Consider the following 26,698-nt stretch of genomic DNA (forward strand, 5'->3'; position numbering starts at 1 on the left):
ACATCCTAGTTCTTTGAGACAGCTGTACCCAATATATACCTGTGCTGACTATAATGCATGGGAGAGGCTTTTCTGCCCCCTGGTTTGCATGTTCTGTTTTCTATTTGCTAGTCAATTTATTTTAAATGAATTAACATCTGTGAAACCAGGAAACAGAAAAACTGTGTCTAGACCAAGGACCGGCACATAACAAAATACGGGCAGTGAAATTTCAACAAGGTCTTCAAAGAAGCTCTACCTGTCTGGAACCTGTTAAACCAGATTGCATTATCAAAGCACTGCTGTGACATATTCTTCATATTTGCACTTAAATATTCTCCGCCCCGGTTTTCAGCAGACATGAAAGCCAGTGGAAGCAGAAAATCTAACGGGAATCCCCAATCAGGTTTTACACTGTGAGGATAACCAGTTCTAATTGTCCCCACCCTCTGCCAATGACATAATGGGTTCCTGCCATGAAAGGTTAGGAACCCCATTACCATACATGTTAATATCATTACTGGACTTCTCCACTCTATTATCCCCACAGCCCTTCCCAGCTGACATGACATCATGTCAGCGGAGTTTATAACAACTTTTAACAAACAGGGTTTGGGCAAACGATCCCTGTCGAGGGCGTACTGGTAAGTACAGAACCCAGGGGAGAGTGGGTCATTCTGGCCGCTGCACCTGACATTGTCCTGGACACTGCTCCTTGGCACATACCCTAGCTCATCGGCACAGTGCTGGAGAAGGGGGGCTTCATTTGGGGTGGTCTGTGGGGGATGTGAGTTCCCCATGTTCATGGGGAGAGGGCGGGGAGGGACGTTCCCCATGATGTGGTGAGTGTTTTCTGATGGGGCAGGGATTGGGGGTTGTGAAGGGATGCATGGTGCCATATGATTTCTTGAAGATGGGGCACCTTTTAAAAAGTGCCCTGATCTCTGGAAGGCTGAGGTTACTAACAGGGCTGCTCATTAGATCTCCAGGATTTTTTTTTAATTGAATTTCTGAAAATATGATGAGAAAAGTTGTCAGTGGAGCCAGTAGCTCCACCCCACTTTTCCTACTTGAGTTGACAGTCAATAGACAAAAGAGAAAATCCCAGTAATTGTCATGAGGTTCTGAAGTGTATTTGTATGGAATGTGAGATACTGAGATAAAGTAACGTTTGTGTAGTAACCTGTGCTTTTAGTTGAATGATGGTGCTGGCGTTGGGGTCATTTAAGCAAGGGTGGAAGGGGGTGGGTGTTGGGGGTGTAGGGATGAGTGTTTCTTGCTTGACCCCCTGCACAAAAAGTCGGATTCAAACTGGCTGACTTTAAAAAGGCCACGTCGCAGTGATAATGCACTGTGGGTGGTCTCAACAAGCTGAGGATTGAATTTAGGCCTTCAGTGGAAGAAAGTCCCATTCTTGAGAGCTGCTGACCAATTCAGTTAACTGGTGTCTCCTGCAGTCCTAGCAGCGCCAGATGAGAGCATTGGGCACTGCTGGGACTGCAAAGAGGTCCACAAAGAAGTGTTATTAACATCGGAGACTGGTAAGTCAGACCTGTTAGGAGAGGAGGGAATAGGCACAGCTGGGGATTGAGTTTTGGAGGCCAGTCAGGGACTACCCCCTTCTTTCCCATCTTTTACATCTGCCCCATTCTTGTCCATCTTCTACTGCCCAGTCTATTATGGCTGTGGAATGATTAAATTCCTTAAGTGACCATTAATTGGCTACTTAAGGGCCTCAATAGACCAAATGGACATACCCCCTCCCCATTCTTCCTCCCCAACCCCACATAGCAAACTTGGCGGGGGAACCAGAAAATCCAACTCTAAATCTAAAAGGCTTCATTTTATTGTTCTTGAGCAGAATTTTCTTATTTTTCTGCCATAATAGCTAAGAAAAATGACATGGTAGCCACCGGCTCCAAGGATGGCTTTCTGTGCTATATATTTAGATCATAGGAAAAAGGTTAAGGGGTGGGTCCCATGACATCACACTGGCAGATCAGGCTCTGATTGAACTTAGCTTGTCATTATCATGGGCACCCCAATTTAAAAAAAAACCTCTTCCATCCTCCCATTTATCACACCACCACCACAGAATACTGTCCTCCCCACGGAACCCCTGAACCACAAAACTCCCCTACAGGACTCAACTCAGTTCCCCCTAGCACTTCTTTCTGGCACTGTCTGGTATACATTTGTGGGGGCCTGTTGTGACTGGACTATTCAAAGGGAGGGACCTATCAGATGTAAAGACCTGATAATCATATGTGAAACAGTCAAATGTGAATCTCAACGTTCAACGTCCCATGGCTTTCCATTTGTTATGACAATAAGAGCAGTTCCTTCCAGCGTTAAGCCCTGTAACTGTCCCTCTCATTTGATCCATCTTCATTCATTTTATTCTTTAAGACCAGCCTACCCCTCACATGCACAGCAGGGCAGACAATTGAATATCCGGATGGTGTGTATTCCTCATTTTAGACAGAATCCTGGGGAACTGCTCCACAGTGACTGAGTAGTCTGTGATATGCCTACTCATTTCCCATTCTGTAATGTTCTTGGCATCCCAATTTAAAACAATGTCAGCAGCCCTGTCACAATTTTTAAATTGAGTTACTTTCTCATGCATCTTGACATTGGTCAGGCTTTTTGTTACATCATGATAGCAGTTTCTTGTAATTCAAACTGACGGATTACCTCTTAAATGGGAAATAGGAAATCTGGCTTGATCAACGTGAAGCATTACTTTAATCTTGCTTACTTTCCTTGTGTATGGTGACAGAGCAAACTGAATTTGATTTTTCATGGAATACATGATCGTTCTATCTTCACTGTTTCAACTACAAACACTACCAAGTTGATCTACATGAAAATCAGTTTTTATTAGTTCTACTCATTTTTTATGAAAGCAAGCTGGAAGAGAAAGATAATGGTCAATATTTCTTAAAAAATTGAAAGAATCTCTGGATGTATGTTGCAAAATTAAGATGCACATGCCTGTTTTTTGGACAGTGTGGATAGTGTAAGTGATCCAAAAGGTGCCTATATACAACTCTGGTGTGAGTTGTACCGATGCCATTTTGGTAAGGACATTAGAGCTGCACTTAGTGAGCATCCACCAGTAATCCCAGAGCAGACAGACAATGCTCTATATATAAAGCTGATTTGATGCAAGCTTTGCTATTTTGGAGCTCAATGCTCCAGTTGATGTTCTTGCATAAACTTGAACAGTGGAACATGCATTAAGTAGCAAGAGGAACCTCTCACCCATGCAATTTAGAGGGATTGTCAACTTCATTCAGATTAGTTTCTGATTAATGAGCTTTTTACTGATGTTGCTGCGGTTGGCAAGTATTTTGTGTTTCACGATGCATCAGGAAAGGGAAAAATTATATGGGCAGTTGGTTCCAAGAGGCAGTTACATTCCTTTGCTTGGGTCATTTGATTTGTTTCATTGCCATGTACTGTGAGTGATGTGACTGTGAATGAGAGGCAAGTATGGGGATCAAGAAAATGGAGGTAGAGGAGATTCAGCCTTTGTCCAGTAAGTTTAAGGTTCCTGCAGATTTCATGGATGAAATCTGGGGCTGCCGGATAGGCGAGCAAGCTGACCATGGCACAGTGGTTCAGAAAGCCATTCAAGCAGAGGGTGTTATTAAGAATGCAGTGGTAGTAGGGGACAGTGCAGTCAGTGGCTAGGTATAGTTCTCTGTCACTGAGCGTGAGAGTCCAAAAGGCTGTGCTTCCTGCCCAGTGCCAGGGTTCAGCTTATCTGCTCTGGACTGCAGTAGAAGAGAGAAGATCCAGTTGTCATGGTCCAAATGGATACCAACAACAAAGATTGGACTAGGATAAAGGTTCTGCTTAGGGAGCATGAGCCGCTAGGATCTAAATTAAAAGCAGAATCTTGAAGGTAATAAGAGTAAATAAGCTTAGAGAATTGAATGCATGGCTTAAAAACTGGTGCGGAAGAAATGGGTTTTGATTCATGATGCACTGACACCAGTGCCAGGGGAAATGGAAAATGGGAGTTGTACCTTTAGGATGGTTAAGATCTGAACCATGCTGGGACCAGTGTTCTGGCAAGTTAGGGCAGTAGAGAGGACTTTAAACTAAATAGTAAGTCAAGGGATCAAATGAGAGATGATGTGACAAGACAGTAAGGGTAATGATAAGAGCACGGCAGGAAGGACAGAGCATACCCACGTACGAGTATGCTCGCTGATAAGGTTAGAGGTTGCAAAAATATGTTTTCCAACTTGAACCTCCCACCAACTCAGCTCCTCTGCTGACCCGGCTCCATTCCCTGGCCCCAATTCCCCCTAATGTGTGATACCAGCCCAAAATGTCCGAGCCCGATGTTTTGATCCCCCATATGTCCACATTCCCTATCCCCAATGTCCAGATCCTCCCTTCCCTCCCCCAGCCCTGGATCCTTCCTCACCGATATCCAAACCTCAATCCCCACATCCCATTCACTCACTTCAGAAATTTAATGTCTCTGTTTCAATGGGATCTTACGCCTGATGGCAGCTGGTGCGGTAAAAGGACATGCCCTCCTTTACTCCGCTTGTTTTGTACTTTGCTACTGGAGCCGTGGACACACATCATTTCTTCAGTCTCACCCAGCCTGAGTCAGGAAAGTCCGATGAGCAGGTGCTTTACAATTTAAGCAGATAAGTCTCTGTGGAGTAGCGATCTGCCACTGATTGTCACTCTGAGGAAGTTATGGGCCATTATGTCTGATCTAATAGTCAAACACAGTTATGTCGTTGCAAGATGACAAAGGCTGGGGCCTAAATTTTCAAGAGTACATGACATTTCAGATGGTCAGAAAGCTCAAAAAACATGATGAGGTAGCTCTGTTAATTAAGGAGAACATTAGTACAGTAATGAGTGACAATCTTAGTTCCACAGATCAGGATGCAGTATCAGTTTGAGTAAAGACAAGGAATAGCAAAGTTAAGAAGTCCCTTGTAGGAGTAAAAAAAATCACAGAATCCCTAAAGCGTAGGAGGCCATTCAGCCCATCAAGCCCGAAGCAACAACAATCCCACTTAGGCCCTATCCCTGTAACCCCATGTATTTACCCTGCTCGTACCCCTGAAACTAAGGGGCAATTTAACATGGCCAATCAACTCAACCCACACATCTTTGGAGTAGTTTTATAGGCTTCTTAATAGTAACTATGCTGTAGGACAGAGTATGCAGAAAGAAATAATGGGAGCTTGTAAGAAAGGTACAGCAATAATCGTGTGTAATTTTAATCTACTTATAGATTGGATGAATCAGATTGGCAAAGGTGGTCTGGAAGATAAGTTCACAGAATGTTTTTAGGATGGTTTCTTAGAACAGCACGCTCTAGAGCCAATCGGAGGATAGGTTAATATGCAATGAGGCAGGATTAATTAATGGCCACATATTAAAAGGGCCTATATGTAGCAGTAATCATAATATGATTGCTTTCCACTTTCTGTTTAAGAGAGAAAAGTGGGTCTAACACAAATGTTTCAAACTTAAATAAAGGCAATCCAAAGGGTATAAGCATAAAGCTGGCTAAAGTGAATTGGGAAATTAAGTTAAAGGATAAGTGAGTAGAGATGCAGTGGCAGACATGTAAAGAGAAATTTCATAACACTCAGCAAAGATACATTGCATTGAGAAAGAAACACTATGGGATGGATGCACCATCTGTGGTTAACTGAGGAAGTTAAGCCGTGTGAGAGCAAAATTTATTGCGGGAGCAAAAATAATTTCTCATTGCCATAAAAATAGGTGGTGATTGGCCTCTCTCACCTTCCCGCAACAGCTCAGGAACACTATCTGAATACATCAGAATATTGTGAATGCTCATTATTGAAACAGCTCATCAATATCACGCTTCCACGCTGGACCAAAAGGCCACACTGGCATCCAGTGTGATTCACAACCGCATGTGAGCAACATGCACCTGGGTAACCTGTACTTCACTCTTGACTTTGAAGTTTGTTCACTTACTTTGCATCATGCAGATTTTGCAGGCAGCACCACTTCACCTGCAAGAGCGAGTTACAGAGGCAAGATACTTTATACCAGACCAGCAGTAAGGTGAGGGTAGGTTGGAATGTGCTGTAGGGAAAAGTCTCTACTGAGTGATGGCAGTTGTGGTGGAGGAGCAGGAGACATGTTCAGAGGCATGGGAAGGGCTGGAGGGCCAGGGCTCAACAGGGGAAAACAAGACACAGGTAAGGTAAGTGCAGCTGAAGGGCAAGAGTTTGACTGGGGTGAAGGGGAAAGACTGAGGAAGAATACTCTCAGATATACAGCATGAGGAGGGAGGTGGTTGGGGGGGGGGTGAATCTGGGGAGAGGCTGAGAAGGGAGGCTGGGGGGGAGTCTTCTTGGCCAGATTTGGGATAGAGTCTCTTACAGAAGAATACAAGACAGCTGGGGAGAGATTGGGAGGATTGAGGAGTGAAGAAACACTTCAGTTTACATTTCTGAGCTTCCAACATCACTCATTGTCTCAGTCCAGGGAGGGGTGGGCATGTCAGTCCACTGTCAGTCATGCCCAGCATGGTGCACAGGACAATGGTCATCACCTCACATATGGCAGTCCAGCAGGTTTCAGGCATTGTACTCATCATAGTGAGGGGATGAAACTGCAGCCTCTGAATCAGGGACAGGTAGTGCAGGAATGGGCAATTCAGTCGTCTCATGGGGTGAAGGGGGGAGGGGGGGAATCCCAATGTGTAATGGTATAGTAGCTCTCAAAATGGTGAGGGGTAAAGTCTACATAGGCCATTGGCACATCCATCTCAAACAACTCAGGGGGTAACATAGGGATAGAGACAGAGAAAGATTTTTTTTGAAAAGTAGGAGCAGACTATTCGCCCTTCAAGATGTACCACCATTCATTATAATCACGATTGATCCACTATCTCAATAACATATTCCTGCATTTTCCCCATACCCTTTGATGCCTTTAGAGTCTAGAAATCAATCTATTTTGTTCTCAGATATATTCAGTGATGAGGCCTCCACAGACTCCTGTGGTAGAGAATTCCTCAGGTTCATCATCCTCTGAATGAAGAAGTTTCTCCCCATCTCAGTTCTTTATGGCTTACCCCATAACCTGAGGCTGTGATCCCTTGGTCTAGACGCTCCAGCCAGAGGAAACAACATCCCTGTGTCCAGTCTGTCCAGCTCTGTCAGAATTTTATACATTTCAATTAGATCCCCTCTCTGCTATACTCAGTGAATATATGCCCAATTGACACAATCTCTCCTCATAAGACAATCCTGCCAACTCCAGAATCAATCTGCTGAACCTTCACTGCACTTCCCCTGTGGTAGGTATATCCTTTCTTAGATAAGGAGACCAAAGCTGCACACAGTACTCCAGGTGTTGTCTCACAAAGGCCTTCTACAGCTGTATATGACATCCTTGCTCCTGTACTCAAGTCCTTTTGAAATGAAGGCCAACGTACCATGCATGTTTTCAGTGACTGGTGTGCAGGGGCAACCAGGTCCCTTTGTATGTCAACATTTCCCAATCTATCACCATTGAAATAATACTTTGCCATTCTGTTTCTCTGTCTGAAATGGATAACTTCATATTTACCCACATTATACTGCATCTGTCATATATTTGCCCACTCATTCAACTTGTCCAAATCACCTTAAAGCCTCTTAACATCCTGCTCGCTGCTGACATTCCCATCAAGTTTCATCTCAACAGCAAACTTGTAAATATTACATTCATTTCCTCATCTAAATCATTGATGTATATTGTGACTAGCTGGGGCCCAAGCACCCCTGTGGGGCCCAGCTTTTATTGCTGCTCCCAGCTTTTAATTGCTGCAGTGCAAATATTGGGATTGTAGACAGACTCTCTCCTGGCTTTTTAGCTGATGGGTGGGGAGGGGGTGTGGGTGTGCCATAAAATCTAGCCCCATGACCAAAATTTTCCAAATCGGTTCATGATACTGTAGTCAACCACAATTCCAGGTTGGGAACTTTATCATGGGAAAGAGAGGATGTTACTTATGAGCTCCCCTGAGGTGCCCAATTAAGAAACCTTATCCAAATAAGAACAGGGGCTCTTAACAAAACTGGCAGGCCTAATGAGAGTGCATAAGTTGGAGGTGTCCTCTGGAGGAATATAAATTTGTAAAAAACAATAACTGTCATCTCCAGGATGGCCTGCAGACCGTGCCTGTAGCCTTTTGATCTGTGGCATAGAAGAAGAGGGATTTAACGGTGCCATCAAAGGATCTCTGGCCTACTTGCCAAGTGGCCACCTCCAGACAATTGCTGCGCTGTCACTAATTTGTCCCTAAATGGTTACTCAATTAAACCTAATTAACTAGCAGTCTGTGCCAGGTAGAATCATATCAGAAAGCTGGCCTAATCCGGTATTCTCCACACATGACACACATTCAGACTCATCCCTGTGTGACCAGGAAAATTCTGTTCCTGTTGTTCAGTACAGAGATGGTCAACAAAGTTTCCACAGTTAATCTAACAGCTTGAATTTTAGCAATGCTCTGCTGAGGTTTGCTGATTTAGATTGATGCCGTGAGGTAGAATAATGGGGCTTGTCCATTGCAGAGAAAGTCGGTTTCAGCTTCTCATGAATTGGCCGACAGATGTTGGCAAAAACATTCATGATTATATTCTGTGGGTAGCACATCATTTATTTAATGTAGTTATTTAATGTGGGAAATGGCTGGTTAGCTTAGTTAAGTCCCCAATAATTGGTTTAATTAGTGTTTTAGTTGCTGTGTGCTAATTCATTAAGCCATGCTTAATTCATCATGGAAAATGCAAACTGACAAACATTATGCCGAAAGTAGGATTACTACTAAAAGAATTACACTGCTAAAACAGTAACTGAATGACTATGCTTCCTTATACAGGATGATCCCAGCCCACATCTTTAAATCTAATTATGACTCTTTGTATAAAACCCATGAGCACCTTCCAGTGCTAAGTATGCAAGGTTATTCAGGGTGCTAGATTATATCAGTCCAAAGACATTGGCAGGTAGAGTTTGTGGCTTCTTCCACTCAGCAGGGAGTTGGGAGTAGACAACACAAAGCTGTAGTGGAATATCTTGATGTTATTGAAACACAATTTTTCAATACTCCATCTGCCTGAAACAAAGTTAACAAATCTCCAACATCACAAATGTATTACTTAAAGCTTTGAATCTCAGTGAAGTATAAAGTGTAGTGTTTGCGCTGTGTAGATTTGAATGTAGGATACACAATTACAAAGCGGTTAAGAATCATAGTAGCCTGGATTTTTGTGGAGTTGGGGCAACTCCATAGTCTAGTTTGGAAATCTTTTGAAAGGTAAGTTCAACAGGTCTTGCCCATGCACCTTATGCCGCTTCCATGGCCTCCTTAACTCCCAGGCCCCCTCATGTCCATTCACCCATTATGAACAGGGCACATTCGTAATGATCCATATAATAATAATGGCAAGAGTTAAAATGCTGAGAAAAAATACCTAATCATAAATCTTTGGAAACAACTGCTATTCCTATTTAAGTGTCAGTTGGGCAGGGCAATCATAGTCTCAATAACAGAGGCTTTAACCACTTCATGCCTTGGTGGTTATTTTCCAGACATCGCTGGATTCCGGGGAAGTGCCAGAAGATTGGAAAACGGCTAATGTTACGCCGTTGTTTAAGAAGGGTGCCAGGCAAAAGGCAGGGAATTATAGGCCGGTTAGTTTAACGTCTGTGGTAGGTAAAATGTTAGAATCCGTCATTAAGGAGGAAATTGCAAGGCATCTTGAAGGGAATTGCTTGATAGAGCAGACGCAGCACGGTTTCATTAAAGGGAAGTCGTGTCTGACAAATTTACTGGAGTTCTATGAGGATGTGTCTAGGGCGGTGGATAGAGGAGAGCCGGTGGATGTGGTCTTTCTGGATTTTCAGAAGGCGTTTGACAAAGTACCTCATAAGAGGTTATTGCAGAAGGTCGGGGGACATGGAGTTGGGGGTAGGGTGTTAGCGTGGATAGAGGATTGGTTGTCAAATAGGAGGCAGAGAGTGGGGGTCAACGGGTGCTATTCGGATTGCGGATGGTGACTAGTGGAGTGCCCCAGGGGTCGGTGCTGGGGCCTCAGCTTTTTACCATTTATATAGATGATCTGGAGGAGGGAACCGAGTGTAGGGTGTCGAAATTTGCGGATGACACCGAGATTGGGGGAACGGCAAATTGTGCGGAGGGTGTGGAGAGTCTGCAGAAGGATCTAGATAGGCTGGGCGAATGGGCCAGGAAATGGCAAATGGAACTTAATGTTGGCAAGTGTGAGGTGGTCCACTTTGGTAGGAAGAATGGTAGGAAGGACTATTACTTACGTGGCGAAAAACTGCAGCAGGCGACGGTGCAGAGGGACCTCGGGGTCCTTGTGCATGAGTCGCAAAAACCCAGCTTGCAGGTGCAGCAGGTGGTCAGGAAGGCAAATGGGATGCTGGCCTTCATAGCGAAGGGGATTGAATATAAAAGTAGGGAGGTCTTGCTGCAGCTGTATAGGGCATTGGTGAGGCCGCAGCTGGAGTACTGTGTGCAGTTTTGGGCGCCGCACCTGCGCAAAGATATTTTGGCCTTGGAGGGAGTGCAGAGGAGGTTTACTAGGCTGATACCGGAGTTGAGGGGGTTGAGCTATGAGGAGAGGCTGAATAAACTAGGCTTGTACTCGGAGTTTAGAAGAATGAGGGGAGATCTCATTGAGACGTATAAGATGATGAATGGGATGGATAGGATAGAAGTGGAGAGACTCTTCCCGCTCAAAAAAGACAGTAGGACTAGGGGGCACAGCCTCAAGATAAAGGGGGGGCGTTTTAGAACGGAGTTGAAGAGGAACTTCTTCACTCAAAGGGTGGTGAATCTCTGGAATTCTCTACCCGTTGAAGTGGTGGAGGCTGCCTCGCTAAATATTTTCAAGAAGCGGGTTGATGGGTTTTTGATAAGAGAGGAGATTAAGGGTTATGGGGAGAGGGCCGGAAAGTGGAACTGAGCCACGACAGATCAGCCATGATCTTATTGAATGGCGGGGCAGGCTCGAAGGGCCAGATGGCCTACTCCTGCTCCTATTTCTTATGTTCTTATGTTCTTATACCTATTAATCTTGTCCAAATAACATTGTGACATTGACAAAAGAAGTCACAGAGAAAAAAAATTTATCACCACTTAGCAATGTCAATCAAGCAGAATGAAAATTCCACTCGGTTGTAAAAATAGAACCCCCTGTTGAACTAATGCATTGGAGACTCTTGGAATTTCGGCAAAGATTCATAATCAGATGATCTGCCAACTGTTTCAATGGAAACAAATGGAGCACAGGTGGAGAACCCTGATGTTTAGCCATCTGTTTCTCAAGCATTTATGAAGTTACTTATTCAATCTAAATCTCCAAATTTTCTGTCCTGCAGTTATCAATTAAACAACTGTAGAAAAAAATGGCTATCCAAAAAAACAGACATTTACTGGATATTGTTAATGGGCTTTTGTGATGAAATATATGTCAATCAAAGCAAGATATACCTAAGCAGAGATGAAAAATGTGTCGGAATACATGTAGGAATACAGATGTGAAGTTAGCTTTCAGATCCAAGAAGAATAGTGATAAACTGAGGTAATAAGTATGTAGTTTTCCATTTCTTCTGAAAGTCAGGGACCCCTGTTCCCTATGCTCTCTAAAATGAAGGTTGATCATATAATCTAGATTAACATATCTATATAATAGTGAAGGAGTGATACTTTATTGAAGGTACCTGCTTTGAAACGAGATGTTAAACTCAAGCTTTCATAAAATATTTGTTGAGTAAGGTAAGCATGAAATATCCCACAGCACTGATCTCATTACTGCCAAGATTGTCTACACAACAGTAGATGCCACACCACAAAAGTAATTTGTAGGCTATGAAGACATTAACCAAAACAAATCTTGTCTTTCTATAACATCCTTGTTCATGCAACAAGCACACCATGAACACTTAAGATCTTTTGAGTGTTTAAATTAAAACTGAGACTGGACTTAAGGCAGGCTCACAGTCATCCTCACACACTCAATCTCTGGCATTCATCCACCCATGGTTTTGGAGGTAGTATATTGGCATGGATAGAGAATTGACTAATGGGCAGGAAACAGTGAATAGGGATAAGGGGGTTCTTTCTCAGGTTGGTGACTGTAACCAGTAGTGTTCCACAGGGATCAGTTCTAGCACCGCAACTGTTTGCGGTATGGTGGCACAGTGGGCAGCATGATTGCCTCGCAACGCCAGGGAACCAGGTTCAATTCTGGCCTCTGGTGACTATCTGCGTGGAGTTTGCACATTCTCCCATGACTGCATCTGGGTTTCCTCCAGATGCTCCTGTTTCCTCTCACATTTCAAAGATATGCAGGTTAGGTTGATTAGCAGTGCTAAACTGCCTCTTAATGTCAGTGGGGATTAGCAGGGTAAATATGAGGGATTGTGGGGATAGGTCCTGGGTGGGATTGTTGTCAGTGCATGCTCGATGGTCTGAATGACCTTCTCCTGAACTAGGTATTCTATGATCCTCTATTAATGACTTGAAACAAGAAAGCAAATGTACTGAAACCAAATTTGCAGACAATACAAAAATTGGTGGAAAAGCATGTTGTGAGAGGAATACAAACAGTTTACAAAGAGATCGTGATCAATTAAGTACAAAGAACAAAAACAGCCCGGGAAACAGGCCCTTCGGCCCAACAAGCCCGCGCCGCCATTTTAATATTACCAGACCCCCCTCCACCCATGACCCCTATCTATTGTTTTTATGGCAATCCACATTGAGGGAAACTAATTTAGGGACAATGTATTACTTCCAACCAACCTAATAGCACATCATTGGGGTGTGGGAGGAAACCGGAGCACCCGGAGGAAACCCACACAAGCACGGGGAGAATGCGCAAACTCCCACAGACACTGGCCCAAATCCATGTGTCTGCACAGCAAACAGTGATAGTCACTGAGCTGTCATGTTGCCCAGCACCTGGTCCAGTTTAAGCACACACTAACGACATGAAGCACTAGGCCAATCTCGAATATTCAAGAGCGCCCCAAGTACAACCCATCGCGTGTATGCCCCTCGTTGGACAACAAGGCGGACTGACTTAAAACCTGTGAATTAAAAGAGAAAAAACATTATTATCATCCCATATACTTTTCCATTATCAGGGTCGTCCCACTGTTTATCAACTTTATTTAAAACAACCTTCTATATCCTCCCATCTCCAACCTATTCATATGCCTGTCTAAGTTACTCTTAAACAAATCTAGCGTGCCTGCCTGCACCACCTTACTTGGCAGAGCATTCCATACCCCCACTACCCTCTGTGTGAAAAACCTCCCTCTAATATCTGTGTTATACCTCTCCCCCCTCACCTTAAGCCCGTGGCCCCTCGTACTGTGTGTCTCTAACATAGGAAATAGCTTACCTCTGTTTACTCTATCTATACCCTTCATAGTCTTACATACTGCTATTAGATCCCCCCTCAGTCACTGTCTTTCAAGGGAAAACAGCCCCAATTTGCTCAATCTTTCCTCATAACCCAGTCCTTCCATACAAGGCAACATCCTGGTAAACCTCCTCTGCACTCTGTCCAGAGTCTCCACGTCCTTCCGGTAGTAAGGCGACCAGAACTGGACGCAGTACTCCAAATGCAAATGGGCAAAAAGTTGGTAAATAGAGTATAATGTGAGAAAATGTGAGGTTGTTCATTTTGGAAGGGAGAACAAAGTCTTATTTAAATGTAGAAAAACAGCACTTGGGATACTTGTACATTAAACACAGAAAGTTAGCACAAATAGGTGCAGCAGGTAATCAGGAAGGCTAATGAAATGTTAGCCCTAATTTCAAGGGAGTTGGAGTATAAGAGTAGAGAAATCTTGCTGCAACTATACAAAGTACTGGTGAGACATACTTGGAGTACTGTGAGCAGTTCTGGTCCTCTTATTTAAAGAAAGATATTACTTCATTGAAGGCAGTTCAGAAGAGGTTCACTAGGATGATCCCTGGCATGGAGGGATTGACTAATGTGGATAGGTTAAACAGGTTGTTACTCTACTCATTGGAATTTAGAAGAATGAGAGGTGATCTTATAGAAACATTGGATTTTTAAGGAGCTTGACAGGGTAAATGCTGAAAGGATGTTACCCTTCATGGGAGAGTCTAGGACCAAAGGGCACAGTCTCAGAATAAATTGTGCCAATTTAAGACTGAGAAATTTATTCTCTGAGAGGATTGTGAGTTTTGGTGTGCCTTGCCACAAGAGGAGTGTGGGGTGGAGTTACTGTGTAAATTTAAGGTGGATAGATTTTTCATTGATCGACGAATCAAGGATTATGGGGAAAGGGCAGAAAAGTGAATGTGAGGAATTCAGCCATGATCCTCTTGAATGCTGGAGCAGGTTCAAGGGGCCAAACAGCCTAGCCTGTTCTTATTTCTCATGGTCTCATGACTCTGCTCCACTTCCCTTAGGCCAGCAGCCCTCAGCACGCTCACCAATGTGGTGTTTGCTGCTTCTCCAGTCAATTACGTTTTACTCCCTCATTTATTGCTGATACGCTCACAGGTCGGCTTATCAGTAGGAGAGAATTGGCCTGTGATTGGAAGCGTAGCTCCAAGAATAGTCTTCCATTGAAATTCACCAGTTTGACTGGGAGTTTTGAAAAGTGGTGCCAGGGCTGCACCGAGGAACTTTGCAGGCTGTATCCAGCCCAAGGGCCACACTTTGGACAAGCCTGAGTAGAACAGTCCCATAATCTCAGCAGGAGATTATATTAAACAATCTTGTGGTCCAGTTGTAGTGTCCTTACCTCAGCCAGGACCTGTTGACCGTAGAAGGTGCATTCATAACATGCCCATTATCCATCTATAAGTCCTTCCAATATGCCTCTAGCAGGTGGTAACAGTGGGAGAGTTTCCTGGTCAGCCAAGTGTAGGCAGTAACAGCAAAACACTGCAGTAGTTTGCCAAGCATGGACCAATAACAGAAGTCTATGGTCACTAACATCATTTCAGGGTAGGGTACCTGAAGAGAGAAAAGGGAGCCTGAGAGTGTTAATATAAAAATCAAGTGTTTTACTTTAGTGTGAATATCTTTAATGTTGCAAGTGTTGTAAGTAGTGGAAAAATTGCTAAAATTAGAAATGTAGGGTGACATTTTCACACATTCTTTCAAATTGTCAGACTTCGACTGAAAACTGGCATGTAACTCTCCAGCTACTCAGCCCACTTTTCACTCCAGATCCTGAGCCTCTAAGAGTTAAAAAAAACATTATTGGGTGAGGGTTATGCCATAACATGGGCAGGGTGAGGTCGGTTGCATAGAGATCGAGGTGCCATCTTTAAAGGGTGCCCCGATTCCTCTCACTTCAACCCTGCTCTTGCAGGCATCGAGATGATTCCCCATCACCGCAGTTTCAGGGGCACTTGCCCCTCTCACAGGCATCAACCCCTTCCAACTAACAGAAGGGGGACCTCTGTAGTGGGGCTGCCCTGACCTAGCATTTCCCCCAGCACAGGCTGGCACTGCCATTTCAAAATGGAAGTGTTAACCTGTACCAAGTAGGACAGTACTCTGTCCTCTCCCCCTCGGGCCATACTTACACTTGTGCCCGTGGGTGGGATCCCCTCAACTGAATCTTGTTTTTCAAAACCTCTTGTAAACCTCGCTGATGTCATATCAATGAGGTTTGAATATTCAGTGAGGGGGCTTCGTGTGGTGGGAGGGGGGAGGCAGTGGAAGGGGTGGTGTTGGCTTGTTACTTCAAAATTAATTGAAATCCATTGAAATTAGGTTCTTGCCATTTGTGGGTGTGAACCTCGGAGAATGGAAACTTGGGAAACACGATCTCTCTGCAGAGAATCACGTTTCCTGATTCTCTGCGCCAGCAATGCTGCAAACCATTAATGTGGGCTCAAAGTTGCCCTTGTACTTGCACTCCAAAAATAGTTAATGGGGGTGATGCCTTCTCCTCCCTTTATAAATGGGGCTGTATGTTTCAATTTGAAAGCACATATATACAAAACAAGTAAGTGGTCTTATACTTCATTTGTTCCTAACCTGGAAGTTACATTTAATCCTCAGTGCTGCTTGATACTCAAATCTAGTTGCTTCAGTTTATCAGTTTTGAATTAAAATCTGAGTGGCATACGACATCAGGAGGACAAGTGAAAAGCTAACATTTTAAATCAACTCATTTTTATCCTCAATTGATCAGCTTGTGAAGTCTTGAAGTATATTGTCAAAATTGTTGCATCCTTGAGGAGGTTAAACAGTGCTTGATGTTTTGGATGTTGTGTCACCAGAAGAATAAGGCAAATCTATGCAAGTTGATAAATGTATTATTTGATCACATTTTAGTGTCTAATTTTTGTTTCTTTAGCAGAATGCAGTGACAGGGAGTTCAGAGAAGTTGTGTCAAGACTAAAGGACTGGTTCAAAGTGCTTCATGAAAATGGAAACCACAACAAAAAGACTCGTGGGCTTCAGAGACAAGACAAGGACAGAGTTAGTGAGTGACTTCACATTTTTGAACTGAACTTTGTACTTCGCGAAAAATTGCAAAACAAATCACGTACTACAATTAGAAATACTATATTTAACCAGCTGCCAACTAATCTTTTTAATTTTGAACAAATTAACTCTTCAAAATGTTCTCCTCTCTCAAATGATTTCATTCCAGAAAAATATATACTTGTGACACAGACAAGATTTCACACAAGTTCATTTGGCTATTTGATAACCAATTTACAGTATATACCTAGGGCTCAAGCTACTATTCTCCAGTCATCATCTTCCTTCCATGTGCCCCCATTACTTTGTCTCCATCTCTCCCATATGTGATCTTTTAAAATCTTGGACAACTAAGTATACGACAATTGTTTGAAATAAAGTTAATTAATCCCCAGATTGATTACTTATCTTCTCGAATCTTTTAGAAATCATCCCAAAGTCTTCAGTGGAAATCACAGCAGCTCTCAGTGGAGCGCATTCTGTTGGGGCCTCTCATGTCGGCCATGGGTCAGTGATAGTACTCTCATCCCTGAGTCAGAAAGTCATGGGTTCATGCCCCACTCCAGAGACTTGAATTCCTTAGGGGAAGTCCTTAGCAAGTGTGAGGTTATCCAAATTGGCAGGAATAATAGTAGGAGGGATTACTATTTAAAGGGCGAAAAGCTGCAGCATGCTACGGTACAGAGGGACCTGGGGGTCCTTGTGCATGAGTTGCAAAAACCCAGTCTGCAGGTGCAGCAGGTGATCAAGAAGGCGAATGGGATGCTGGCCTTTATAGCAAGGGGGATAGAATATAAAAGCAGGGAGGTCTTGCTGCAACTGTACAAGGCACTGGTGAGGCCACAGCTGGAGTTCTGGTCGCCGCACTTGCGCAAGGATATTTTGGCCTTGGAGGGAGTGCCGAGGAGGTTCACTAGGCTGATACCCGAGATGAGGGGGTTGGACTCTGAAGAGAGGCTGAATAGACTGGGTCTGTACTCGTTGGAGTTTAGAAGGATGAGGGGGGATCTTAGAGAGATGTATAAGATAATGAAGGGGATGGATAGGGTAGAGGTAGAGAGATTCTTCCCGCTCAGGAAGGATAGCAGGACTAGAGGGCACAGCCTCAAGATAAGGGGGGAGCAGTTTAGAATGGAGTTGAGGAGGAACTTCTTCACTCAAAGGGTGGTGAATCTCTGGAATTCTCTGCCCGTTGGAGTGGTGGAGGCTACCTCGCTAAATATATTTAAGACACGGGTAGATAGGTTTTTGGTAGGCAAGGGAATTAAGAGTTATGGGGAGAAAGCAGGAAAGTGGAACTGATCCACTTCAGATCAGCCATGATCTTATTGAATGGCGGGGCAGGCTCGAAGGGCTAGATGACCTACTCCTCCTCCTATTTCTTATGTTCTTATGTTCTTAAGTCATGTGGACCAGGGCTAAGGAGGTCATCAAACTGATCCTCTTCACCATGAGGCATGGGAGGAAAAATCCCCATAGATCAGTTAGCCTCCTAATCAAGCTTGGTTGTAAGTGCTAACTAGCTGTCTTTCAGCTGAACCATTAAACCGAGGCACGTCTGCCCTCACATGTGAACATACAAAATCCCATTGCACGATTTGAAGAGGAACAGGAAAGTTCACACTATCACATTATGTCTTGAATAATATTTATCCCACAAACAACATTATTAAACAGGTGATATGACCATTTATTTGATTGCTGTTGTGGGATCTTGGTGTGCACAGCTTTGTGCCTACATTGCAACAATAACACTCAAAATTGGCTGTAGAGTATTTTGAGACATCCTGAGCTGTTAAAAGCACTTATAAAATAACAGGTTCTGCCTTCCTTTCTTTCTAAGGATCTAATGAGTGGAAATCTTGCAGTAGCCTAGCTAGATCCCCAGACACAGCAGCCTCAAGATTCACTACTTCCTGGTCAGAATTTAAAATGATAAATAATTGGGATAAAAAAAAACAGTGGAATTTGATTCCATCCTAAATTTTAGCACCTGTCAAAGAATGTACCAACTTTGCTTGGCTGTAAGAATTTCAGATCTTAGTTTTTCCTGTGATCTGTAGTTGGTACATGTGCTATTTGTAGATGGAAACTGATCTGATGACAACAGATATCCATTGTTGAATTCCCAATTTGTGTTTCAGTTTCACACTGCTCTACATGAGCAGTAAGTCACCGTTAATTTCTGTTGGTGAAACAATCCTCTTATAATTCATCACCAGCAGGGGGGACTAAATATAAACATCACATCAAAAGAAGATGGGCCTCTGTATGCCTTTCAATACTACTCAGTTTTGCTTTTAGGACCTGAGCTTTCACGCTGTATGTTGCTGCACAGATTCTGTGCAGAAGAAGCAACAAAGCAAGAATTTAATCCCTCTTGCAAGTTTGCATTTGGTTTGGATATTGCATTTGCAGCGCAAGAGGCTTCTGTTGCCTCATGTCACAAGCATTATTAGAGTGTTTTGCATTCTAGGGAAATATTGAGTCTTCTGGCAATTGCACTACTTTGTGCAATGGGGTTCAGCACCGTCTGATGAATCAAAGAAAAGGTAAAGTAGCAAGCTGTGCAGCTACCCATTGGTATGTCGTAAATGTAGTAGGTTCTTAACTCTCAGCCATCTGTTTCATATCAGGAAAAAATAATTGGTTGAGGTATCTAATGGAAGGAAATTCACTACCACCAGCCCAGGAAAGTTTGAATATATTTCCTATCTATTTCTGATGAATATAATGATTGTTTTTTGTCATGCTAGTTTTTGTGAACTGTGGACCCTTGGAATTTTTGAGTGATTTGTTTTAATATGGAGGGGAATAGCCATTTGAAGACATTTGTTTAGGACTTCGGCCTCTCCACTGCTGGATTTTCAGACACCTTTCCTGAACAGGGGACATGACCTGCATTGATGGGCATTCCTTTAGGACTTTGTCAACTCTTTAAAAATGGAGAAGAAACAGGGAAGGACAAAGATGAATACAAGCAAGAGTCATTGCATGATTTATCAGTATTCCTGAAGCAGCAGGACAAAGATAAAACTACAAACATTGCACTGCAGAACTATTTCTGGATCAGATTTAAATGTGCAAAAGGTGAAACCTACCAAACAGTGAAAGGGGTGTGCAACGATTTTTAAAAATGTACCTTTGTTACATATGAAGCTGATAACGGTGAAAGTCTGCATTTGTTGTATTTTTCTTTTTTTCATGGGATATGGGTATTGCAGGTTAGGCTAGCATTTATTGCCCATCCATAATTGCCCTTGAGAAGGCAGTGGTGAGTTGCCTTCTTGAATTACTGCAGCCCAAGTGGTCTATGTATATCCTCCTGTTGGGGAGTTACAGGACTTAATCCAGTGTTGGTGAAGGAACGGCAATTCAATTCCAAGTCAGGAAGGTTTGTGACATGGTGGTAGAACTCCTATGTTTCTGCTACTCTTGTTCTTCTTGGCGGTTTAGGCCACTGGTTTTATCTAGAGCTTTTCTCTGTTAGAGATGGTGTTGGCAAGTCTGAAGCCTTTTTGTATATCTGCATTTTTAATGAGGTTTTAAGACTTTCAAAGTGGTTCAGGGAAGCCAAAACAAAATAGAAAAAAAACTGTGCTGTCGTCTAACAACAGGAGGCCGAAAGAGACAGGGGGAGACACAGAAAACATTTAGTTCAGTTGGATGAAGAAACCAGGTTAAGCTGGACCCAGGAGTGGGAACTGCACAGAGCAGATTCCTCAGAAGAAGAAAGTCCCCAAAACCAGGGAATGCAACAGGAAACTGTCCCAAGAAAACAGCTATGTCAAACGACAAGGAACAGTGAAGCTCAAGTAAGGAGCAGAGAAAAATGATCTGAATTAAAGAGAAAAGGCTGCAGGGTGTAGAATCAAGGCAAAGTGGGCCTGCGGGAAACCAGAAGATCCAAAGGTACTGCTAAGGGTTAGTGATTCTTTACTACGGTCTTTTGGAGTGATAGTATCCTGCTTGGCACAGCCAAATACCTGAGAGTGTGCCTGAGGGTGAAGCTGAGTGTCCGAAGGAAGCCGGGGAGGGGAACATTAGAAGGAGAGTTCAAAACGTTGGAAGTGAATCCTGGTTGGAGAAGTCCAAGTGAAAGCGTCATTGGAGAGGAGGTGGATTTTTTGAAAGTGCTGATTATAAATCCTCATGTATAAGACAGAGTTTGAAATGATTGGTTCATATTGTGACGAGTGTCTAGGGAGCGTTCATAAGAGATCCATAGCATCTGTTTTGGGTGGCATCTTTCACTTGGTTTCAGAGTGTGGTGCATCATAGGTTGTCTGTTGATTTACATGAATTGCATACTTATTATAAGGTAGATTTTGCAACTTGTGTTATCCTTATAAATCTGTAAAAGTAGAGATGGACAAAGGAGTAGTGTAACATTAGTTAATCTTTTCTAGTTTATGAAACGTTTCCAAACAGAATATTAATGTTAGGATCAATCAGGTTCCACTCTGGAATCTGACTTGTCCAGTAGTAACACTGTCATGACAAACGCCCTGGTGAATACCTCAGGACACTTCCAGAGCAGTTCAGCCAATGGTCTGCTCAGTGTGTGGCAGCATAGCTTTTGCTTTTTGCATCCTGACCACGTTTACGTGGATTGTGGATAGCACTTGTTATTCAATAGCCATTTGGCATGGTGGCTGAAATGCAAATGGAGCAGTCGACTGCTGCAAAATGAAGGCATTGTGACTGCTGCAAGGATAGCAGGCATGGTTCTCTGAGAATCTCTGAAATCTCAGAATTCAAACACTGCACCCACAAAGCAGCATTGCAATCATGATGAACCTGCATGCTTTCTCCAAATGCTTCTCACTGGCAAAAACAAACGAAATATATTCAACAGTTTTTGTGTACAGAGCTTCAGTGATCTCCCTTACTCAATAGAGAACAGCTATTGTAAATAGTAGAGTCCCCAGCCAGGAAGGAAGCGGAGACATGGTCACTATCAACTTCATGGCCACTGTCGATGCCATCCTCACCCTGCTTTAAGGCTGCAGCTCGGCTGCTACAAGTAGCAAATTTCAGTGAGCACCTCACAGTTGTTAGTGGGAACTTGCTGGGTGAATATTTGTAAATAATAACTGACTGCATTTCAAAAGTAATTCACTGGCTGCTGTGTAGCATTTTTGAATGTCCCGCAGACAGAAAAGTGTCTGTATAAATGTAATTTTTTTCCTTCCATGAAGTGAGGTAAATTCAAAATCTGGAAATTATGTCATGAATTGCAAAGGGCAGAGCTTCTGATTTGGTGCAGTTGGCAAAACAAAGGTTAGTTCTTCGTTCAGATTTCTGCTAAAAATCACTTGTATAATCAGAAATACAACAATCTGTCTTGAACTAGACATAGAGGCAACATTATCAAATGTAATACATGTTCTTTTATCATTACTTGAATATTCCTTGAATTATTTAAGGATTTAACCTGATGCAGTTTTATTAATACCTATTCTTCAGGGCATGAGTAACCTGGTTAAAATATCAAAGCAAATTACTTAAAAATGATATTGAACCATTTAATAGTTTGGTTGATGTAAAGTTATCAATACCCTAGCAAATTAGGTATTATTTGAAATGTGCACTATTTGAGAGTCTTTCTGTTGTGTGCCGAGTCATGTGGATTGTCCTGATTCAGGCTGATTGAATCTTGAACCAGCATACAAGGTTCATGATAGAAAACATGAAGATAAGGTAAATTTTAAAAAAAATAAGTGAATGAAGGACACAATATACATCAGAAATGAAAAAACAATGTTTACAAAGGATTACAAAGGATATACAGCATAGAAACAGGCCATGTAACTCAACCAGTCCATGCCAGTATTTTTGTTCCACTCAAGCATCCTTTCATCTTTTCTCATCTACATTGACTATCATAACCATCCATTCTCTCTCCCTCAGGTGCTTGTCTAATTTCCCATTACATTGAAATATAGGGTGGCACTTTCCCCCCAAAATTCCAAATGTCAATGGCAAGGAAATTGGACTCCTCAGCGCCGGTCTTGTTGGCGAGCTCCACATTGCAACCTTCTGACAATTTGTCACTTTTCTTGACAGTTGGGAGCTGTCCATCAGTAGGGGGTGGAGGGGGGGTGGAATGGAGCTTACATGTGCCAGTAAAGCCATCTTCAGAACCCTTGGGTACCATTCACAGGACATCCTAACCTGCCGGTATATTGATTGATCTCCTCCCGCCTGCTGCACAGACATCAGGTCCTCCCCCCACTCCACTGGTACATTGTCACCATTCCTTTCTCTCCACCCCCACCCAGCATCAACATGTATCGCTGGCTTCAGGATATCAGGCCCCTCCTGATGGGTCTGCTGATGGACCCAACATGCCCTCCGCCAGCCCGATGATGACCACCTCCACGACCCACCTTGCATGACCCCCCCTACATGACCACCATCTCCTCTACACACCCTTGCATAGGCCCCCTGAGAATTAGCACCCATCAATGTACATCGACTCCCATCAACATGGATAGGACATTGTCAGATTGCATAGCATCCTTATCATTGTATATAGCCATCCCCATCATCGTGCATGCCCCAACATCATAATCCCCCCCGTCATAGCCCCCCTTCCTTTGGCACTGTTCCTGGCACACTTATGGTGTCCAATTGGCACTGCCAGTGTACCAGGTGGGAACTGCCAGGCCATGCCCCTGACCAACCGAGGGCTTCAGTGGCCTACGATCCCCCTCGACATGGCCATGGTTCCTGGTCTCCTCTAGCGGAGTCCAATAGTTATTTGCTCTGGCGTGCATTCTTGCTGGCATGGTAGAAGCACCTGGAAGGGGAAGCAGCCATGCCAGACTCGATGATATGGAGATCCAGACTCTCTGGTGCTAATAAGCTTCGCGGCCTTTTTGAGAATGAAGTCACTCTTGCCAGTAAAATGAAGCCGAGGAGCACAAATTGGATTTTTGGCCCCTCGCGCTATCCTCCTGGCTTGTCACACAGGTCGATGGATGTGGCAAGCTGGAAAGATCATGTCCGTAATATTTGCTTCACTAACTCCTTTTAGTGGAGAGTTCCATAGGCTTTAGGAGAAGAGGTTTTCCTGAATTCTCTATTAAATTTCTTGGTGGCTATCTTATATTGATGGCCTCTTGCTATTCCCCACAAGAAACATTCTCTCAGTATCCATCTTACATGTAGTGCACGTTCATTACCTTTATTTGTTACATTCTTCCCTTTCCAGTCATAAGTTTCTTTGGTTGGAGCTTAGCAACCTATTAGAAAATTTTGGACGCATTGTTCAGTTTTTCTCCTCGTGGGGAAAAAAAATCATGGACAAAACATTCGTGAGCATATTTTTTCAATTGTTTAGTGTGTGTGCGCTACTTTTAATGCTATGAACTCTCAGAAAATGCCTCCGTTAGTGTCCTCTAATCCTATTAGCTTCCTCAGTTAAGAAAGTAACAATGGCTAGCCTTCTGTATATGCTTTGAAATGTCCACTTTCCAGTATCTGTGATGTCTCTTAATGTATTCAGACCAGTGTCAGGACTCTGTTCAAGTTCCTCAGAGCTCACAATGGGAGAAAGTTAACTCTATAGGATTGGAGATTGTGAAAATGAGAGGAGGACAGACTGTCAAACCCAAGTGAGGTTGGGACATGGCAGGGGCTATGGGGAGGAGCATTAGCTGTGTTAGGTGCCACATGTGGGAGTTCTTGGAGGCATCACGTCTCCCGAAGGCCCACATCTGCCTCAAGTGTTTAGAGCTGCAGCGCTTGAGGGCCCGGGTCAGGCAACTAGAGGTGCGTTTAGAGGATGCATTTCTGGTCAGGGAGAATGAGGAGTTAATGGCTAGGAACCATGAACAAGTGGAGGTCCCAGGGGCTAAGGAGCAGGATGGGTGGACAACTGTTAAGAGGAAGAAGAGGAAGAAGAAGAATAGTTCTGCTCCAAAGACCACCCCAGTGGCCCCCCAAAAGACATCGACAGGGGTACAAAAGGAAAGACAGGAGGGCCAGAATGACTCAGAGGGAAGGAAGGGGGCTGGCAATGTGATAGTGGTGGGGGATGGGAGGGTCAAAGGAATTGACAGGAGGTTCTGTGGGCAGAAGCGTGACTCCAGGATGGTAGTCTGCCTCCCTGGAGCAGGGGTACAGGACATATCGGAGAGGATAGAGGGAATTTTGAAAGGGGAGGGGACCCAGGCAGAAGTAATAATACACGTAGGTGAGAGGGATGTAGGAAGGCAGAGTAGGGCAGATGTACACAGGCAATTTAGGGAGTTGGGGTCCAAACTGAAGAGCAGGACCTCCAGGGTGGCATTCTCTGGGTTGCTGCCTAGTACAAACAGGGCTAGGAATAACGAGATCATGCAGCTGAACGTATGGCTGAGGGATTGGTGCAAGGTAGAGGGCTTTACTTTTGTAGACCACTGGGAAGTATTTATGAGAGAAGGGCAACTGTACAGGAGGGATGGGGAAAATTTGAATGGGAGAGGGACAAATGTCTTAGCAGGGAGATTAGCTGGAGTGTTTAGGCAGGGTTTAAACTAATAGGGAGCGGGGGTGAGGATGAGACTGATAGCTCATTAGACACGGGTTGAGAGTGAGTTGGGTGATAGGGTAGGTTTGGGTGAAAGGAAAATTATCAGGGGGAGCGAGCTTCTGAGTGGCCCTGGTGGGTTGGACTGCGTCTGTTTCAATGCGAGGAGTGTGACAGGTAAAACAGATGAGCTTAGGGCCTTGATGTTTGTGAGGAAGTTAGATGTGGTGGCAGTAATGGAGACGTGGTTAAAGGAAGGGCAGGACTGGCAGCTGAATGTTCCTGGGTATAAGTGTTTTAGGTGTGACAGAGGAGGGTTGAAAAGAGGTGGTTGGTTGGCGCTGTTAGTGAAGGAGCACATCACAGCAGTGCAGAGGGAGGATAATATGGAGGAGGTAGGGATTGAGTCGCTGTGGGTGGAGTTGAGGAATAAAAAGGGAGAGATTATGATGCTAGGGGTATACTATAAGCCACCCAACAGCCCGAGGTCAGTGGAGGAAGGTATTTGCAGAGGCATTTTAGATAGGTGCAGAAAGAATAAGGTGGTTGTAGTGGGTGACTTTAATCTTCCTGGAGTGGATTGGAAGGTGCCTAGAGCTGGGGGTATGGATGGGGAGGAGTTTGTAAAATGTGTGTTGGAAGGGTCCTTGGAGCAGTACGTAACTAGCCCGACTAGGGAGGGGGCTATACTGGATTTAGTGTTGGGTAATGAGCCAGGGCAGGTGGTTGAGGTTGAGGTAGGCGAACATGTGGCTAACAGTGACCACAAGTCTGTCTACTTTAGGATAAAAATGGAAAGGGATGAGTGCCGTCCGAAGGGGAGGGTGCTGAACTGGGGGAAGGAGAGCGATAGCCGGATTAGGAGGGAGCTGAAGGACACTGACTGGGAGGGGTTGTTAGCTGGCAAGTCCACGGTTGGTAAGTGGAAGGCTTTCAAGGGCAAACTGATAATGTTGCAGGAAAGGCATGTGCCGGCAAAGAGGAAGGATGGGAAAGGCAGTATTAGAGAGCCGTGGATTACAGGGGGTATCGAAGACTTGGTCAGGAAGAAGAGGGAGGCATATGTTAGGTCAAAACAACTGGGAACAGAGAGTGCGCTGGAGGAATATAGAGAAGTAGGAGAGAGCTTAAAAGGGGAGTTAGAAGGGCGAAAAGAGGGCATGAAATGGCTTTGGCTGATAGGATTAAGGAAAATCCAAAGGCATTTTGCTCTTATATTAGGAGCAAGAGAGTGGTTAGATGGAAAATTGGTCCTCTTAGGGACAAAGGAGGGGAGCTATGCATCGAGCCTGAGGGAATGGGGGAGATCCTGAATGAATACTTTGCGTCGGTATTCACGAAGGAGAGGGGTTTGGTGTCGTGTAATGTCTTGGAGGGAGCTGTAGATCAGTGGAAGGAAATATCCATTATGAGGGAGGAAGTGCTAGGGTTTTTAGGTAGCATAAAAACGGATAAAGCTCCAGGGCCTGATGGTATTTATCCCAGGCTGCTTAGGGAGGTGAAAGATGAAATTGCTGGGCCCCTGATGTAAATCTTTGTCTCTTCTTTGGACACAGGTGAGGTCCCAGAGGACTGGAGGGTAGCTAATGTGGTACCGCTGTTTAAAAAGGGTAGTAGGGATAACCCTGGTAATTATAGACCAGTGAGTTTGACATCGGTG

At 43.9% G+C, this 26,698-nt stretch overlaps 1 protein-coding gene across 2 annotated transcripts in view; it reads left to right on the forward strand.

Moving 5' to 3' along the window:
- Positions 1-26,698, forward strand: part of LOC145344818 (testican-3-like) — a 522,820-nt gene that overhangs the window by 443,157 nt on the left and 52,965 nt on the right. Inside the window, exon 7 of one of the 2 annotated variants that reach the window (XM_080192030.1) lies at positions 16,393-16,518. In XM_080192030.1, the coding sequence (XP_080048156.1) occupies positions 16,393-16,518 (126 nt within the window). Of the gene's footprint in view, positions 1-16,389; positions 16,519-26,698 lie in introns of both variants that reach the window. The other variant, XM_080192021.1, reaches the window with a different exon arrangement.

The sequence above is a fragment of the Carcharhinus amblyrhynchos genome, chromosome 1 (assembly GCF_965287045.1).
Source record: "Carcharhinus amblyrhynchos chromosome 1, sCarAmb.v2.hapA, whole genome shotgun sequence".
NCBI lineage: Eukaryota > Metazoa > Chordata > Chondrichthyes > Carcharhiniformes > Carcharhinidae > Carcharhinus > Carcharhinus amblyrhynchos.